The sequence below is a fragment of the Seriola aureovittata genome, chromosome 16, assembly GCF_021018895.1.
Source record: "Seriola aureovittata isolate HTS-2021-v1 ecotype China chromosome 16, ASM2101889v1, whole genome shotgun sequence".
Classification (NCBI taxonomy): domain Eukaryota; kingdom Metazoa; phylum Chordata; class Actinopteri; order Carangiformes; family Carangidae; genus Seriola; species Seriola aureovittata.
Window position 1 is genome coordinate 12,596,265 of NC_079379.1, and position 19,764 is coordinate 12,616,028.

The window sequence follows — 19,764 nt, forward strand, 5'->3', positions numbered from 1 at the left end:
ATCAGAGCTCCTTCCAACAACGTGTGGAGTCCGGCAAGGGTCGATTCTTGGAACTTTATTATTCAATCTTGACATGCTTCCATTACCGAATATAATTAAAAATTGTTTGGATTCTTATCACATGTACACAAATTTGTATCTGTGTCACCAAATAATTATTACTTATTAGATCCCCTGATAGTATACAAACTGTATTAAATAATTTAGTAGCTTAAAACTTAAATTATTGTCTTTGGTGCTAATTACAAAAGATTTAAAGTCAGTGCCAAACGGCAACTTCTGAGGCTGAAAAATGAGGTAAACGCGGCAGTACCAAAAACAATGGCCACTTGAGGCTGGCTCCAAAAGTGAATCAATCCTTTGATTCACTGAGTACTTCCATACTGAGTCTTCCATTAAGACTCAGTATTTGTATGTGAAAACAGCTAAACTGCACATCTCTATGTACATATTTACTGCTGACAGTTATAGAAGTTTAAGTGTCCTGAGTCATTTCAGTATGGTTGGTGTTCTGCATGTAACACCATCACTTCTTCATATTATCAGTAGTTCCATTGTGCCTGTATGGATGGTAGAGGTTATGTGCTCACAAATGCATGGAATAGTGTATTTGTTTTGTTTTGTTTTTGTTTTACAAAATAACAAAATTAGCTTCTATTCTACTTGGTCTACAGGCTTCACTGTATCAGTATGGCTAACCTGTTGTTATTGTTTAATGGAGAGAAACAGCTAAGTTCGGTACACAGCCCATCCTGTCCGACATCATGAATCAAAATTTACTCATTCTGTGCCGTGTTGAATTTGGTCTGCTGTTTCACTTGGCTCATCTTCGTATTGTTCTGCTGTGTCTGGTCTTAGTCTATACAAATACTGTAACAGGTCGGATGTTTGTGGGTGAATTTGTGTGAGAGATCTGAACAGTGACGCATTTACTAGCTGCTCTCCTCAAAGCATTAGCATTTGTTGAGATGCAAAAGGAGCTGAGACAAGAGACAAAGAGTTTAAGTGTGTTGCTATGGGGGTGTGTTTGAGGGTATGTGTATCTGGTTGTGTGAGTGCGTGATTTTATGCTTGCCGAGTGCTAATCAATGCTCCTGGCAGAGAGGATGCTGGGATAGCAGCACTATCCCAAATAGGAAATGGAACGGTGACCTTGAACACAAACACACACCCCTTTTCTGTTTCTCACACATACACATAAACAAACACACATACAGGGAGGCAGACTAGCCTGGTTCCAGACCTCTGACACAAAGTCCACATCCCAATTTTTCTAGCTATTCAAAAAGATTTTATATTGTAGTCAGTAATGAGTGAGAAATACCTTTACAGTCAGATCCATTGTGGGCATGGTTTAAAAGTACTCTGTCGGGTTCTAAGCCACTACTATTTTTTTTTTTATTTGATAGGGACAATGCAGTTCAACATAGTTTCACAAAAGGGTATAAAACTAATGTGTTGCACAAATTTTCTAACTATAGCACTATGGTGGTATGTTTTTTGAGTGGGCCCAATTTTGTTTCTATCTTGTGCAAAAGCCTGAGGAAACACATGCCAATGGTTTTCCAATAATCCACAGATTGACAGGTGTGGGTAATAAATAAGCCACGTGCCAGTAAAATGCAGGGAATCGGAAAATGGCAAGCTGGCAAACATGGATGTAAGCAGTGCCAATTTCTAAATGTTTTTGTAAAAGTTTTATGAGGAAGGCAAAGCATTCTCCATATTTGTAAGACCTCAAGGGTACGCACAAAGCTTTTTGGTGAAAAAAAAACTGAATGTAAGGAGAACTTTGATAACAGAAAATTCTACGGTGTACCTGTAAACTAGTGAAACCAAAGTTATCCAGTGGTTAGATCATCTTCCACAGTTTCATCACTGCTCACTGTATATTAAACGACACATTGCCATATAATACGTAATGTCTCATGATCACATTGTTTTTAAGACAGGTAAATAAAGGTAAAATTCAGTTTCTAAACAACCATGAGACTGTGCATGTAGCTGGGCGTGCTAGCTGATGATAGCTGCCTGCCAGGTTCAGCCAGTGGTCTACCCGTTCACTCCTGCTGATGGGCAGTGCTGTTTGTCAGTGGAACATAAGGATCATGCTGTTTTTAAGTACAGTAATGTTATGTTGGTAGAACAGCAGGGCAAAATGCCACTGTAACTTATAATAATATATATTAGTAATTTATAGTGAAGCTGAATTGTTATTCTTGTACATTCTGTTTGTAGGTAGAGTTGGAGTGGGAAAAAACAACTTAGAAAGTTTTTTGATGTATTGACTTAGATAATGTTAAATATGGCTGTAATTTACACAGCACTGCTCTGACACTGTGTAGTCAGCATCAGTGCATCAAAATTAGTGGCTGTCTTCATAACAACAGAGCAAGACAAAGCCTCAAACACACAGGAAAAAAGTTTGTTGTTGTTGTGGTTATTATTGTTGTTGTTGTTGTGGTGGTTATTGTTGTTGTTGTTGTTTTGGTTATTGTTGTTGTTGTTGTTGTTGTTGTGGTGGTGGTTGTGCTGGTGGTTGTGGTTGTGGTTGTGATGATTTTTTTCCCCAAAATGAACTGCTGCAAATCACATCAACCATTTATCACAGAGTCAGGGAGGACTCTGGAGAATCCATTCCCACCCACATTTATAGGCCAAACGACTTTCATAGGGAGCTTGTAAACAAGTTCATGATGTAGGCTATTTTCTCGTGGATCTATTTGCAGTATTGGGGCTTATAGGTTATACCAGTGACCTTCACACCGTTTCTCTGGGGGCATCAATTTTTAAATCCAATTTCTGGTGGCCCAAAGAATAATTTAGGTCTACAGGGCTATTGTTTAGGCATGTCTAAGCAAATTTACCACAATATTAACCCACACCTTTGATAGCCTTTGAAACAAATTACTGGGATCTTTTGGGAATCACACCTTCTTATTTGTGGGAGCTTACATAGAGGAGAGGAGAGGAGAGACAAGGAGAGGCGAGATGGGAGGCAAAATGAGAGGAGAGCGAGAGAGGTATCAGGAAGGCAGTGTCAGGCCATGCAGAAGAAGACAAGAGAGGCAAAGAGACAGAGAGGAATGGGTAAAAAAGAGGAGCAGAAAGGGCAATTGGGGTGACAAGAGGAGCCAGGAGAGAAGAAGTAGAGATGAGAGGTAAGAAGGTGAGGTAGGGAGGAGACAAAAGCAGAGGTGCAGAATTAGGGATGTGGGGGAGATGAGAGTTGACAGGAGAAGAGAGGTGGAAAGAAGAATAAGAGGAATGGAGGGGGAGACAGGAAGAGAAAGCCATCAGCAGGACTAATGGGGAGGAAAGAGGTTGTAGAGAGAAAGAGACAGACACTGAGAAGGACTGAGAAAGACAGAGAAGGACAGACCGAGACAGACAAACAAAAAATAAACTTTATCTGACATTTGCTACCTGTACATAAAGCGAAATGTGATCACTGCAGTGAGATTAAAACCATGTAAACAAGTTAATCCCACGTTTGTCTAACTCAGGTCATATGGAAAGTCTTTGCTGTAGGATTAAAATGTGTGGAGAACTGTGAAATTAGTCGCATTATAGGAAGATTGGTTAGAGGTATAAACACCATACGCTGAGTAAGTCTGTCCATCCGATTTCTCCCAAGCTGCGCAGCTTGACCAATATATGAGTGTTCATTTTTAGAGTAACTGTCCTTTCCAAAGCTGGCATTGATGTCTCAAATCTTGGCAAACTGCAGAGGTGTTGCATAGATGCAGCCAAGGATACAGGCATATGCATTTTATGGGGACAGTATCAAAAATTTACTAGTTGCCTATAGGGAAAAATGCACATGACAATTAATTCAATCAACACACACTGTGCAAGATTGCATTAAGATGAGTATATTAAGATAAATCTTCTTCTGCTATGCATGTAAACAGCTTAATGAAATTACTCTTAGAATCAAAGTGAGGTTTATAATTGGATTAGTGTATGATAATTAGATTATAGTGTTTATGCAAACAAAGTCACGTTATACACATTCACTCAGGATAAAAACCCAAAATAGGTCACTTTCACTCTAGGGCTTTGAGGCATCTTAAAGTTTTGCACTATTCTGAGCACCATGACAAAGCTAAATCTGAAATGTCTTAAATTCATTCGATCTTTGTTTTTTTGTTTCTTTTAACTGTCCAAACGATTGGCCATGACTTTGAGAGATTCCAAAACACATTTGTCAGGGTAAAAAAAAAATAGCCAAAGTTCTTTTGCCTTCTGGACTGTCTAATTTGCAATATCCACTGAATGGAGCTCTTTCTTTTGTGTGTTTGTGTGTGGTGCTTTGGCAGAATTTTGTGAAAATCATAGCTCACTTTTTTATTCTAAAGTATAACTCTGTTGGCTTCAAGGGCTATGACATATCATATTTCATGTAGACGACATTGCCAGACATGAATTACAGTGAGCATGTGTCGTCTCTACAGGAGCTGTGTTTTCTCAGGTCACTGTTGCTGGGCTGTGATATTTGATATTTACCATTCCCACAGCAAAAAACCTTTCCAGGTGGTGCTAAGCCAAACCCAAGGGACAAGGCCAGAGGTTGAGCACCACTGGAGCACAATATGTAGTTTGGCCCGGCCACAGCAAATTAATTCTACCATCACAAACGTGTTGTCATTGTCATTCCCGGTACTAGACTTAGTCTGTGTGTATGTGCGTGTATCAATGTCTTTGTTTTAGTTGCGTGTGTTTCTGGCTGTGTCCTTGTGTGTATGTGCTTAAAAAGTATAGTGTGTTGAATAGTCAGCCACTGATAGTGGTAGCTAGGGTGATGAAATTATAATATTATGTAATGTAATAATAATAACACCAGCTCCCTCTCCGTCTCTCTGTTCCCCTTCTCTCCTCCCAATTTCTCTCCTGTTCCCTGTCTCTGCTCCGATTACTGTGTTGTCCCGCAGGCTACACACACACACACACACACACACACACACACACACACACACACACACACACACACATACATACACACACACACATGCATACACACACATACATGAAAGAGGGTTTGAGAAGAGGTGGGGAGTTGCCCAGAATTGCAGTGGCTTCTGGGAAGAGACTGAGCTAAAAGGAAGGAGTGAACAGACAGTGACGGAGAGTAAACCCTGGAGAGAGAGCAAGGAGAAGAGAAAAAAGAGGGGGGGTAACAGAGACAAGTAATAGTTTTTAACTCTGTTATCAGGTATTCACTGGCTTTTTCACCCAGTTCCTCCTTTTTCTGTCAAAGGAACATGATCATTCTTAAAAGAAAGGTGGCTGCCTTTCCTTACATGAACAGCTAACAAGGAGTAAACACACACGGAACAATAACACCTTTCCCTTATGATAATTATTTTAAGTAGAAAAATAAACAAATTTAAACACAACTCAGATTTTTTTTAAAGTGTTATTGTTATACAGCGTTATTGAGCATCTAAGTTTTTGTTCTGTGCCAATTTGGGTCCAAGCCATGTGTTACATCTAGTCAGACAGAGTAGACAGATATCAACATGGTAACACCTAAAAGTATGATATTGAGTTCATCTTGTGGTTTAACAAGCCAAAGCCAGTCATGATGTCTCAGTGTTTGGCGAGGACTGTGTTTTCTATCACATCAAGAAGCAGAAGAAGATAGCTAGATTTGCAAACTGCTTGCTCTGTCATCACAAGCATAAATTACCCAACAGATGGTACAGAAATTATTTACACTGGGTGCTTCTGTCTATCATAAACAAAACTCACCTGTTTCTGTCTGGAAAACGATATTGTTTAGTATAGAGTTTATTCATTTAGCAGTAAAAATGTTTTTAACTCTTCAAAGTTGCTCTGTGAGAGTTTTATTTAGTGTTATCACTATGCTCACTGTATGAGTTAAGATCGGCAGAGTGAATATTCTGGTCCATCAACATGATTTTAAGCAATGCTGAGAGAATTATTTTGGTTTATTTAGATGTATTTTGAAAATACAGTTCACGTGGGCTGCCAAATATTACACCTAGCTGTAAAGGTTAATGAATCCTCTCATTCCAGAGCCACGGGCACTAATTTGCCGCCATAACAGCCTCCACTGTTCTGGAAAGCCTTGCCACAAGATCTTTGGAACTTTGCTGCAGGGATTTGCTCCCATTTTGCCACAAGAGCATTACTGAGGTCAGGTGATGATGTTGGGTGATAGGTCCTGGCTCGCAGTCAGCGTTATAGTTCATTGCCAAGGTGTTCAATGGAGTTGGGGTCAGGGCTTTGTGCAAGCCAGTCATTTTCTTCCACAGCATTCTTGGACAAGCCAGCACAGACCAAAGGACCTTCCCCAAACTGTTGCCACAGAATTCTAAGTAGACCGTTTCCTGTCAGTGTATATTTCAGCATTAAGAATATCTTTATTTGGAGCTAAGGAGCCCAACCCAAAGTGCACATAAGAAATTATTTTGACATTTCACTGGTCTCAAAGGTTAATGCCTACTATCTCAATTTATAAATTATCGATGTCAGAGTGATTTTCTTTTTCCAAATAAGGTTCACAGCCACCCACTCATGTTTTATTTCAGCCCTCAGCTGTCCGTGTGAGCAAGCTAGTTTAAAAACACCTTGCTGCTCTGTGAAGGGGCAAGCAGGGAGGAGGAGAGAAATTTAGATGAGATAAAGGGAAGGGAGGGAGAGACAGAGCAGGGTCCTGTTGTGAACACTGATTACTCTCTGCCCACTTGAGATTGATGGAGAGTGACACAGCAGGCACGCTCACGCAAGCAAAAACGCATACACACACATAAACAACATGCACACAACGCATACATACACAGTGTATCTAAACAATCGCGTGCACGCACACAGACACACACACACAGTTGCAGAGGACTTCTCTGTCTCTGTATGCTGATTGATGATGGCTCCACCTAGACTACATTCAGCCCAACACTCCTGCAGTGTGTGTGTGTGTGTTTGTGTGTGTGTGCTCATTTCTCTGTGTGACTACAAGTGTGTGAAACAGCATTCTCTCTCTCTCTCTCTCTCTCTCTCTCTCTCTCTCTCTCTCTATCTCGCTCTCTCTTTCTCTCTCTCTTTCTCTCTCTCTCTCCCTGCATGTTTGAGTGTGTTTGTGGGTATATGTGTTTGGCAGTTCCCACCTGTCTTAATTAGAGGAGGCTATTAAGACAGATTGCCTGATTAAGTAGCATTCCCCTACTGTCTAATGAATAGCCACACACAAGCACACACACAAGCAGACACACAGACATACATGCACACAAAAGTTAGTATTGAGTAGTGTAGCTCTCTAACCCACATGACCACTGATGTGAGGATTCTGTCTGGGTGTATGTGTGTGTGTGTGTGTGTGTGTGCGTGCGTGCGTGCGTGCGTGCGTGCGTGCGTGCGTGCGTGTGTGTGTGGAGCCATTCATTCACTATAGGTAGCAACTCTTGCAGTCTCTCAGGTCAAATATGAAGTTGTCAGTGTCACATCTGTTTTTTCTGTGCAAAATTTCACTCATGATATAAAAACTCCTCCAGCAGAACATCCACAGTGAACAGTTTAACAGATCACATCAGGGTTGACCTGCACAGACACATTGGGCCTTGATGATGACAATTGCATTTTCCACCAAAGGTTTGGTGAAACAAATCTCATAATGAAAGGTACTATTCATTTGAAACAACATTTTTATAAAGATGTTTGGAACAAGAGCATGATGCTGTGAAAGAAAATTGTAGGAGCTCCTTACATAACAGAAAACATCAGTTCAATCGACTAAACTGGCGCACTCTGTTCTAAAATAGAGTAAATAGATTGTTTACAATTTTCATACGGTCTAGGGCTGAGTACAACTGTGATTGCAAAGCAATTTGAAGATGTTCAATGTGCGAGAGATGTTATTACAATCTCCAGCTTGCACTGAATCATCATACACCCTATAACAACACAGGTGGCAAAAAAGGCCAACTGAACTTGTTTTTGAGCTGAAATATAACTTTAACAATGTGTCACAGCTGGATTAAATCAATTTTGAGAAGTTTTAAGAGGTTCCCCACATATGCAGATAATACTGTAGCCTATCTGAAAAAACGGAATGAAAAATTGTGTAAGGTTTCAAAGCTTAAAAACTTTGAACGTTTTTGTAATGTTGATCTGACAATAATGTTGCTTTATTGAAAACACATTGTGCTGCAGATTTTCCTAATATTTTTCTATTCTGTAAACATGTAAAATTACAATAAATCAATGAACCGCTTCAGTGACAACTGAGTGTATAATATATTAGCTTTCTTGTGTTCAACATGGCAGAAAATGACCTTTTTTATTTTCAACATTATTTATGTTTTATTCATAAATTGCCCACACTAAAATCTGCTCTCTTATAATAGTGTTTTCTGCGTTTTGTGATTATATTCAGTTTAAATGTTAGAATGAATAATTAACAACATAACAAATGAACTCATGTACCTCTGTCAGCTTCTGTGTGTCTTCCTCCCTCCCTTCACTGCTTCCCCCGCTCTCTCCCTTCATGTCTCACCATACCGCCATCAATCTTTGCCTCCTTGCACCCTCCTTCCACCCCATGCTTCTTTATTTCCTCCTTCTCCCTCTCTTTTATTCCCATACTGCCGGTGGAATATCTGGTTTGTATTTCCGTGGAGGAAGAGGGGCACAGAGGATGGATGGATGGGAGGATGGTAGACAGAGAGAGGCGAGAAATGCTCTTTTGGTCCATTGTATTTAATCAGTTACGTTCTCTTGCTCCCTCCGGCAGCTTTCAACTCGATATTCTCTCTCTTCTGCAGACACACACGCATGCACACAAATGGTCACATATTCACTCCTCATCTCAGTATTTATTTTCTCAATTTTACCCAGTTGTAGTTGGACACAAGAGGCATTCAAAATGTATTAGTGTATTAGTCAGGTAAGGTTGATGACTTTCAGAGAACAGTAGTTGTAATGTGACCTCCCTGCACATTCACAGGAACAACCATTGTTGGTGGTTGATTGCTGACGAACTGATGTGAGGTATTGAGCACCGATTGTACAGTATTTATAGGAAATACTGCATTCGGATCTACAGTGTTTCATACAAAGGTGTTGCACAAGAGGGATATATCAACAGAGCAAGTCATTTCTTCTGAATCTCCAAAAAAGAACACCAATTTATGTTATTTCTCAAAAAAAGAACAAGGGACCATGCCATACATCTGTTAGATACTTTTATGTACAACAGGTCAAATTTAAGTAGTAATTGTGATATTAAGATGAGTTGCAAAAATTCTGGCAGTGTGATTGAGTCCACAACAGTTTAATGCACTCAGGTAACCATTAAGAGCCTTTGTTCTCTACACCACAACAGCAGGGCCAGCCCTCTAAATGCTTATGTATGTTGCTGACTGACTGACGGCTGGCTGAGCATTGGAGTTTTTCAAAATGAATTGGTGCAAACAGTTTCTATCATGTCATCAGGGAGCGTTTAAAGACAGTTGTTTGCAGCAGATCCTTAATATCACACACTGACCCTACATGGTCCAGCTAAATACTAGGTTTTGATCTGGTCTTGTTTAAACTTCCTTGAGGATCGCAGGCATACAAACTACCCCACAAGCTTTGTTGATCGTCCATCTTTCCTTTTTACTGTATTTCCCCTTTTGGAAGTTTTAAAGTGTTAGTGGCCCGTTGTATCAAGCCTGCCTTCACCCAATGCATTATGCCTGTGTCATTGTGTCACAGAGTAGGACACCCTCTCAGACCATGATATTTAAAAAAAAAAAACAGTGTAGCCTATCTGAAGATGATCTATAACACCTCAGGGCTCCTCTGAAGTGCTTTTATAGCAGATATTTCGGGGGAACACTTAACAGTCACAGAAATGAGCAATCAGCATAGATGACTGATTTAATAATGCATTACAAATTGTCCACGTGGGGAAAATCAACATAGCTTCTCAGCAGCTCAGACACTGATGTTTTTTTGGAAGTATTAGGTTTTCTGCTGGCAGCTTCATTTAGGTTTTAATTATCCATGTAAGTAGTTGCTAAACAGACCTGCTCTTTTTTCAATGTCAACCTTCATGTACATTAATGTTTGGTACATGTGCAATAGCTTTGATATATCTCAACAGTACTTATTGAGACAAAGCACTGAGAGGAGTGTTCCTTTCTACTGAGGCGATCCAGGTTGGTGACCTTTTTAGTCACCAGCTTGTTTCTCTAACTTTCGAGCTGCTGCTGGAAGAGAGATTTTTCTAATTATACCTTCATCCCGCACTTCAGAGTTGTTAAGCGCTTCCTGAGCATGCACTCTCTGCATAGATTTATGATTTAATTCCTGTTTTAATACTGGAGCAGATTGAATATGCACACACTCTACTCTTAATGATGCACTCTGGGTAATGATGTCATAGCAGGAAGTGAATTAAGAGATGTAAACATGAATAATATGTGTGAAAGAGAGAGTGCATATATGAAGAGATGGAGGGGGGCAGGAAAAAGGGCAAAGAGGGGAGCTAAATGTGTAATAGCACCAAACAATGAAATGCTTATGTAGTGTCTCTTGGCTTTTCAGCCTGCATCAGATTATAATATAATAACACAGGTGACAACTTTGAGTTAAGGACATCCTGCACATTCTAAGAAGGACTGGAGTGAACATTATGTCCATTCTTATCAAAGTGTCTAATATAACCTAATAGACTTTTATTAAGTCTAAACTCAATTCAATTCAATTTCAGTTCAATTTTATTGATATAGCGCCGAATCGTAACATAAGTTATCTCAGGGCACTTTTCACATAGAGCCACTCTAGACTATACTCTTTATAGTTTTATAAACTGAGGATAGTTTTCATTGTCTTTCTTCCTCTGGAAAAGGTTAATCTATTTTGGATACTTAGGTCTCTTGAGGGTTGGTACTCACCTTGTTTCTATGCCTTATAATTATTAAGCATGCACCATAATATTTTACAGTCTGTTCACAGCAGAGACAGACACACATTAAAGTCCTTTAAGAAAATCACTTGTTTTTCAGTCTTTATTTTTCATATATTTCACATAGACTTTGAGACAATTATTTTTTGTCTGGATTTATGCTGATAATTAGATTACCTCCTGCACATGTATTGACATTTGAAACATCCTATAAATGTGAAATGTCTTGTGTCAATCGAGGGACTTGATATCAGTGACTATTATCTGAAACCTCTTTCATTTCATTCACTGCCCAGTCTCTCTCCCAGCTAATAGACTAATTCAGGATTGATTTGCTATAGTTTATTCAATTTAAATTACATTTTAATGGTCTTTCTGAATGTGATCCACCAGGGTGAGACTGGTGAGATGTGATAGAATAAGACAAATAGATTTAAGCAATAAACGGATATGGTAAAGTTCAACTGTCTCTTCATGTTATGCGACGTTTATGGTTTATTCTTTCTTCCAAACAAAATTAATTGAATTTTCTAATTATGTTTTCCTCTAGTACATGGAAAAAATCCTGATGTAGGCGATTACTAAGGACATTTTCACATTTAGAGTTGTGTTCTTGTATCATTGTGTATGTAAATCAGCCAATTTGTGTGCATCTGGGCCTGTGAAACCACTGTGTGTGTATGTGTGTGTGACTAATAGCAGACATCAGAGAATCCTACTGATCTAGGGCACAAGGTGACCCTCTCTCTGTCTCACTCACTCTCACACACACACGCACGCACACACAAATACATACACACACACACACACACACACACACACACACACACAGACACTCTTACACACACACACACACACACACACACACACACACACACACACACACACACACACACTTCTATCACACACAGCTATTTTTGTGGGGACCCGTCATTGACCCAACCTAAATCCCCACAAAGCTCTCAGACCCGACAAGTATAGTGGGCTCCCAGTTTTTAGGCCCCATGACTATAGTAAAACAAGGCCCCCACATACACACACACAGAGACACAGAGACACACACACACACACACACACACATATATACAAACCAGCACACCTTCTAAAACACCTGCTCAGCATTCTTGTGCTCCACTTTATACTGCTGTTATTAGAGGGTATGGGTGTAGTGTAGTAGTATATGCACTATAATGCCACCATCTGAGTATGTGTGTGTGTGTGTGTGTCTGTGTGTGTGTGTGTGTAAGTTGATATTAATGGACTGTGAAGGTTAACAGGAGGGTTTTATAGAAGGAGACAGGCGAACATGGGAGGGCAGCCCACTTCATACTTTACACCAGTTATGTTGAGTGTTTCTGTTTCTCAAATGTAACAGCCAAGGTGATATTACTATAAAAAAAAAAAAAACATCAATGTAAATGTAATGGGAGAGAAATACCACCTGTTGTGTGACGCTACAAGATGAAAGCACCATACAACAAAGGACTGATGTATGGAATTGGGATCATTGCTAGCAGAGATTGTATTTGAGCTGCAGATATTTGAAGTTATACTGGAACAAGGATGTTTTATTCTCTAAGTGTCAAGTGCAAAGCCTCCTGTAAAGCTGCCAGCAGTGACCTGTCATTATGCACTTTGGCCAACCACAAGAGCTTTGTTCATATTCTCAGTCAATTAAGAATTCTCACCCTATCTATCTACTCATGCTGTGTGCCATCAAAGCCTCAGTACATTAGCCAACTTCAATGCAAAAAAGCCAGTGGTATATTCCAGTCTGACTGTCCGGTACGCTCTTGTTCCTGTATAACTGAAACCTGCTGTATTTGTATAAACCAGTCTATTAGGTGCAATTGAGGTAAATAGTAGTGGAGAAAGTATTAGAAATAATAATAATCACTGTGGTCCAGTACAACACCAACCACCAACTACAGCTTCAGAAACCACCATGAGAATTGAGTTTTTGATTAGAGTTGCTGGGTCAAATCCTCTAACCACCTGGGGAAATCTTGGCAAAAATTATGAATAAGAAATACCATTTCCTTCTTCATTAAAAGCGTTTGAGGCACCCTAGAGCATGCAGCATAATCCCCAGTAACTCCAGCGGAGCCGCAGAAACACACTGGTTATATTGGGAGGTGAACTCCTGACACTCTGTGTAATTCAGTTTGTGCTGTCTTCTCACTTCATTCTAGACAGCTACAAACACAAAGACACACTGGGATGTTTTCTGAACATGCCCTTTCTCTTCCATGCACACACTTGAGATACCCAGGCAAGATAAGAAAAGTTTAAGAAAACGATCAACAGTAAACTAAACCTTGTGCTGATGTTTAGCACCTGTTGTTCCGGTGACATTTTTACATGACTACCTTGTTTTACAGACTTCAGTTTTGTTCTTTTATTAAATGGCTTCACGGTTTTATGTTTTTTCACTGCTCATCTAAGACAAGTATTTTTTGCATGTACTAATACATGAGTGTGTGTCTATAATTTTATCTTTAAAAGAGCATATTTAAGTTTAAGACTTTCAGAGCAAGGGCATTTATGCAACACTTTGGTCATTGTGCCTGAGCCTCAAGGGTCTTTTGTAGGATTAAGTGAAAAAAGGGCAAGAGCAAAGGTTTTATAACTGTGTGTGTGTTTGTTCTATTTCTTACAAACGTTCTTTATATCACTCTTTCAGGTTGTCAGGCAGTAATGTCCCCTCACCCATCATTAGCAACAAGAACTGGCTCCGGCTACATTTTGTGACTGATAGCAACCACCGTTACCGTGGTTTCAGCGCACATTATCAAGGTAAGATGGGTAAGATATGATTCATTCACAGAGACGGGCATCTTAATTTCTACACTTTTCTACACTTTCTTTTCAAGGTTCTGTTTTTGCTTCTTTGCCTTTTTCTTTTCTTTTTTTTCCTTTTTCTTTATCTGTTTCTGTGCAGCTTTTTTCCTTTTCAGCTGACAGTTTGTCTCCATCATTTTGCCTCTAACTCCCTTTAATTACGCCTGTTGACTCCAATCTTCTTGTCTCCTCACTACTGCAGTTTCTCTCTCTGTCTCCATCTTTCAGCAACTATCTCTCCCTCCCTTTCCCCACTGCCTAGTTCTCTCTCTTTCACTTTCTTTTTCTCTCGGGTAACTGGTCATAGAGGCGTATAGTTTTTTCCTTGACACAAACCCTAACTGGTGGAAAACATTTGGAAATTTGTTTGGCAATGTCCACGTCTTCCAACAGCGATAATGAGGGCTGAATGTTTGGAACAACTGCACAGACAAGCTGGAACAGAGAGGGTTTATATTTTACACTTTACTTGTTTTTCTTGCTCTCCCATGTTTTGTTTTACTCTCAGAGTGTCTGTTGTTCTTTCAGAAAATGAACCATTGGCTTTTTTTTTGTTAATCACCAGTGCATGGTGCATAAAATCCATTCAACATCACAAGATACACAGGGAATGGGACTGTGTGTGGTATTTTCATGGCCAGAGGAGTGTGGCCCACCTACATTACAGTTGGAAACAGGGTGGCATTGACAGACACTGCCAGTGTTTCATGGGCTGGCATCAGCCACGGTCAACCAATCAGCTCCTCTAATCCACTTAAATCAAAATACTGGGAACATGTTTTATTTGTGTGTTCATTGTTAGAAAGTTGAACTAGTGTAAACTAAAGTCATGGGAACGGTACACTGTGTCTTCTTTCATGCATCATTGAACTGGTCTGAGTGGGCGGGCAGCACAAGCGTAGATCGTGGTCATGCTTGATACCAAAATTGCATGGTACCACTTGATTGGTACTGACACACTCCCTGCTGTGCCTCGCCTCTCACCTCAGTACATTCAAGTTCACTGCGGGTCACCAAAATATCAAGCAGACTCAGGCATGCAAAATAAGGTGTGCACCCATCCAAAGGGCTAGCTCTTGGGGTGCAGGGTCTGCACCATGTGCTGCCCTCAGAACTGGGCCCTGTTTGTGTACAAGCCCACAATGATGGGCTTGTGTATGTATTTTGGAGAGACATAAAACAGACATTATGTCAGAAGTGACACAATCATACACAACTCAATACACAACTCAATGACGCAATGTGAAAGTGTTTCACAAGACTATTTTCTTTGTTCCTCCCTCCTTCTTCTCTTATTACAATCTTTTAACATATTCTCCTTTAACCCAAATCTTTTTTTTAACTCTCTCTTTGCCACCATTTGTTCCATACACAAAGGTGTATTTTTTCATACACAACAGTAATTAGGGTGATTTGCTGTCACTCCATCACTGAGTAACCTTACAGAATATCTTATCTATCTATTTTTTTCAAGTAATGGTTTTCCAACATGAAAAATGTAACTTTTGAGAAAGTGGCTATTGAGGTAGTAATGTGGATTGATGAGAACCAAGTCAATGCACAAATATTGTTTTATAGCTGGAATTATATACTGTATATACCAGATATATATAATATTTCCAAACCTATAACTAAAAATGTGAATAATTACATAGCTCTGTGTCTGTGTCTTGAATGCATTTTTCGATATTTGCTTTAGAATTAATAAAAACATACAAAGGAAATTGCATCCTTGCTTTAAAGGTCATTTAGTGCTAATTGAAATTACTGATATAAAATATTTACATTTCAAAATAGTTTCTTTATGACCCTGCAAATTCTCAACGTATTGGTCGCATGTGCCACTTGCAGGACTGTGGTCAATTACAACAATTAAGTGACTGAGACTGCTATTAATTCACGTTTTATATTAACTCTGCATAATTTTCCAATCTGCTGGTATGATGAGCTTATTAAGTTGGCTATGACCCCATATGACATCTCATGGCATATGTTGTGTTCGATTTTTAAAGAATGCCCACAGTGGCAGGATATCTATAAGGCTGTCTTTTATGTCTCCGCTGTGAAAAGTCTAGTAAAGGCGAAATGCCCCCCCAAAAAAAAGATAAATAACCATTTACAGATTTGAATTTAGATATCAAAAGCAATGTATAAGAGTTAAACCACACATTTAAATAGCCAAAGCTTTATTCTTATAGTACACATGCAGCGTGTAGTATGATTTAGAAAGGAGCTTTTTGAAGATTTAAATTCCAGTCATTATTAAACCTCATCCCTCTTCCCCCTTGCTCTTTCTACAATACATCTTTCCTCTCTCTCTCATCCTTCTCCTTGACCCCCCTTTAATTGTTTCCTCCCGCTTCCTCCTCTCATCTGTCTTTCTCCTCGATCCTCTCCTGTTGTCCTTATCCTCCCTCTCTCTACCTCTCTCTTCTTCTGGCTATCTCGGACATTCTTCTTGATTGATTGACTGACAGCCTGACCACTCCCCTTGAGATGAGCTTTTAATTGGTTTAATTGATTTTAATTGAGCTTAATTAGTTCAAAAGACTAATCAATGTGTTAATGAGGGGTGTCAGTTTGATAGGTTAGTTGATTAATTAGTGAAGTTCTTAACAAACTTGTGATTGATTGACTACTTCCTGTCAGCTGTCAGTCATCCCCATTAATGGAAAGGCTGGTTAGGTGGCTGAAAAGGTTACTGCTACTGAGAAATCTAGTTGTTGATTTGAAAATCCTTACAAATTGTTCCTACAATATTGCAAAATATGCCATAGCACATAGTTCTTTGAAATAGTGTGTGATCTTTGCCTCAGTGGATTGCATTTAACCAGTTCCACAAGGAAAATTAATGTGTCGTCCGAAGTTAATCTATTTCTTAACTGAAAGTTAAACTGAAAGTTAAGAAATGCATGCAAACAGTGCCATTATGAAGTGAGGATAGGTCAATATTGTGAATGAAATAACATGCTAATGCCACTACTGATCATTGCAAGATGACTGATGAATCACCTGTTGATTTCATATCTTGTGGAACCACTAAACAGTAAAGGAAACTGCAGATATCTTCATTCACATGTGCAGTTCTTTGAACCTTAGAAGAGTATATTAATTTGTATTTGATTCAGTTTATTTACATTTTGTTCAGTTTATTGCACTTTTTTATACTGCATTATTCTCTATCCTCTTCAGATTTACTCTTTAATTAGCATTCTTAGAGTGAAACCCTGCTTTATTGTAAATTGTTCCACTTAATGATAATCCAGTTTGTTTTTACTTAGACTGGGCTACTAAATTCTACCTTTCTCTAGGAGAATAAATTGTAATGGCCAAGCCCACTGGGTTAGTTTAGTGTAGTGGCGAGCACCATTTGAAAACATTTTCAAATTTGTCTCTGAGAGACTGAATGAACAAATCTGCTTTGGCAGGGTTGGTTTAGTTTGTAAGACACTGCTATGAGACCTCAGAGGGAGATGTTTGGCTCTAGGTGCTGCCAGCTAGCTGGGCACTGTGTGTGTGTGTGTGTGTGTGTGTGTGTGTGTGTGTGTGTGTTTGTTAGGTCAGCCACTCGGCTCATAAAAACCTCCTCCTTCTGTTGTTTCACAATAATGAAGTTCCGAATTAATAATAATCTCCTAATGATTTATGTCCAAGTTGGGGGGGCGGGGGGCGGGGGAGGGGGGGGGGGGGGCAGAGAGGCAGCAAAAAACATCAAAGGAACAACAGAGAAAAAGAGAGTGGGGAGGTGGTACAACAGTGAGGAGATCCAGAGAAGAGATTAAAAGAGGAAAAGAGATTGAAACCAGCAGAGAAAAGTAGAGAAAAAGACAAAAAAAATGAAATAAAAGAGAGTGTTAGGTAGTTAGAGAGAGATGGAGGGGGTCAAGGGGACTGGTCATTTGGCAGCGAGGTTATCTAAGTAAGTAACTAACTGAGTAATAACATAAAGAGTTTTAATGTCCCACTGTCATAAATGGCTGTTGTAGACCACCAGAAAAAAATAAGTGTGTGAGTGTGTCTGCGTGCGTATGCGTGCAGGCGTGGGCATGCGTGTGGGAGGCTCGAAGTCTGTGGTCTTAGAAAAGGGAAAAACATTTTCTTAAATTTGTGTGTTCGGTAACGTAAAGCCTGCAGCTCCGCTTCATGGCTAAACCAAATTTACAGAGTTAATTGTCATGTCAACATGCCATAGGCTTTATATGGCATTAACCATTTCAATTCAAATATCTCTCCCAAGGACATAGTGCTCTTGTTAAAGAAAGAAATTACTCCTATTTGCATAATTTACGTTTTATCCCACCAATCTCAGGCAGTTCTATTAATATTTATAGAAACGATCAAATATCCATAAATGCCAGCATTTATATCTTAGGTTAAGGACTTTACAGCAAAATACAAGTTCAAACATTAAGTGTCCATTAGCATGTTTAATTGAAGCTCAGTAATTATTCAGCTACGTCAACATCTCTGAGCATTTCACCTCAGGACCAAAATGCATTTAAAGATTCGTTTCACCCCATTATACAAAGCTAGTATGTGGTTTCTGAGTGTGTTTTGAAGCACACTATAGAGTCTTACTGTAGTACTTTGCAGGCCAAGATGAAATCAGAGTTGATGTAGTTCCTTACCATGGGAACTGCTGTAAGTTCATTTAATCATCCTTGTACTCACAATGTGTCATTAGGGACTGTACCCAAGCTATCTAAGTGTGTGTCGCACCCTGGGACAAAGACTTAGTAAAACATTCAGCTTGCACACTGTAGGTCAGTATTGTAGACTGTGAGCTAACATGTCATGTGGGGGTTTCCAAGAAGTCTGTTTTGTGGTGTCCAATTGAAAATCTTAAAATCATAAATCATAAAACTTTCTAAAGCAATTTCAAATTATGTACTGTTTACTGTGTAAGTAATTCTTTTCTTTTACAGACCTTTGGAAATATTGCATGTACAACGGATGTTATGAAAACTCACTTAGGTCATCTCTGGTGTCCTTGTCAGTAATATTTTTACCATAAAGTCACTGGATGTCTTTCAGCAGTATTTAAATCAGGAGAGACACCGCTCATAAACAAAATGTAGATGCACCATTTTTAATAATTCATAAGACTTTTGCGCTGGCCTTGTCAATTTCATCAGCTTCAATGGGGTAAAATCCTACAAATAGCAGCCATTCTGACATCTTCCTAGGAAGGCATAGAGGGGACCTTGGCACTAGTGGTGGTTGGGTGATGAAGTGGCAAAGTGATATAGACAGCTATGACAGCAGAGCAACATAACAAGTAAAGTAGTTGGAATACCCTTCAGCTAGGATGATCATTTGTTGATAGGAAAGCCTGCAAGCTATTCCCAGAGAAGACATTGGATAATAACTGAGGTGGATCCCAAGTGTGATGATCAAATTAGAAGGGTAATTGTCTTCCTGCTTGAACTTTTGCTAAAAGACCAAAAGGCATTTATACTGAAACAACAAATCAGATTACATTCTTTTTTGTGCATGTAACCTCTGCAGGTCAGATTTTGATAATGGACCAGTGTTTGCTTGAAGATCATATAGGAATGTGAAGACTGCTGGTTTGAATGTGTAGACAGGTTGAGAAAAACCGAGTTGTAAAAGATTGAGCAATGCTCAGTTCCCTTTGAGCAAAGTACTGAAGCCCATCTGTTCCATTGACTTTAGCAGAACAAGCCAGCTTCCAGATGTGGCCGGGTATGATACAGTATGCTCTAACCCCCAACAGATACACCCGTAGGCTGCAGCTGGAAGTGGAAATGTGTTTCCTGTTAAATAAAAAAAGAACATCAACAGCTCTCCCTCAAAGCTAGAAACCAGTGAATCATATTGCCAGATAAACTAAATGGTCAACGGCCACAGGAATAATATATAAGAACACAATTTTACAGTGAATTTACCTTTTAAACAGGTCAAGTGTTATCATTTTCAGGGCCATGCTATATCAAGAAAAAAAATCTTGCTATGTAATCATTTATAACTAGAACTGGAAGAAAAGC

General features: G+C 39.3%; 1 protein-coding gene across 3 annotated transcripts in view; it reads left to right on the top strand.

Moving 5' to 3' along the window:
- The window catches only part of csmd3b (CUB and Sushi multiple domains 3b), a 333,374-nt gene that overhangs the window by 176,928 nt on the left and 136,682 nt on the right, over positions 1-19,764 (top strand). For all 3 annotated transcript variants that reach the window (XM_056398790.1, XM_056398791.1, XM_056398792.1), the window contains exon 7: positions 13,599-13,711. In XM_056398790.1, coding sequence (XP_056254765.1) covers positions 13,599-13,711 — 113 coding nt within the window. The remainder of the gene's footprint in view (positions 1-13,598; positions 13,712-19,764) is intronic.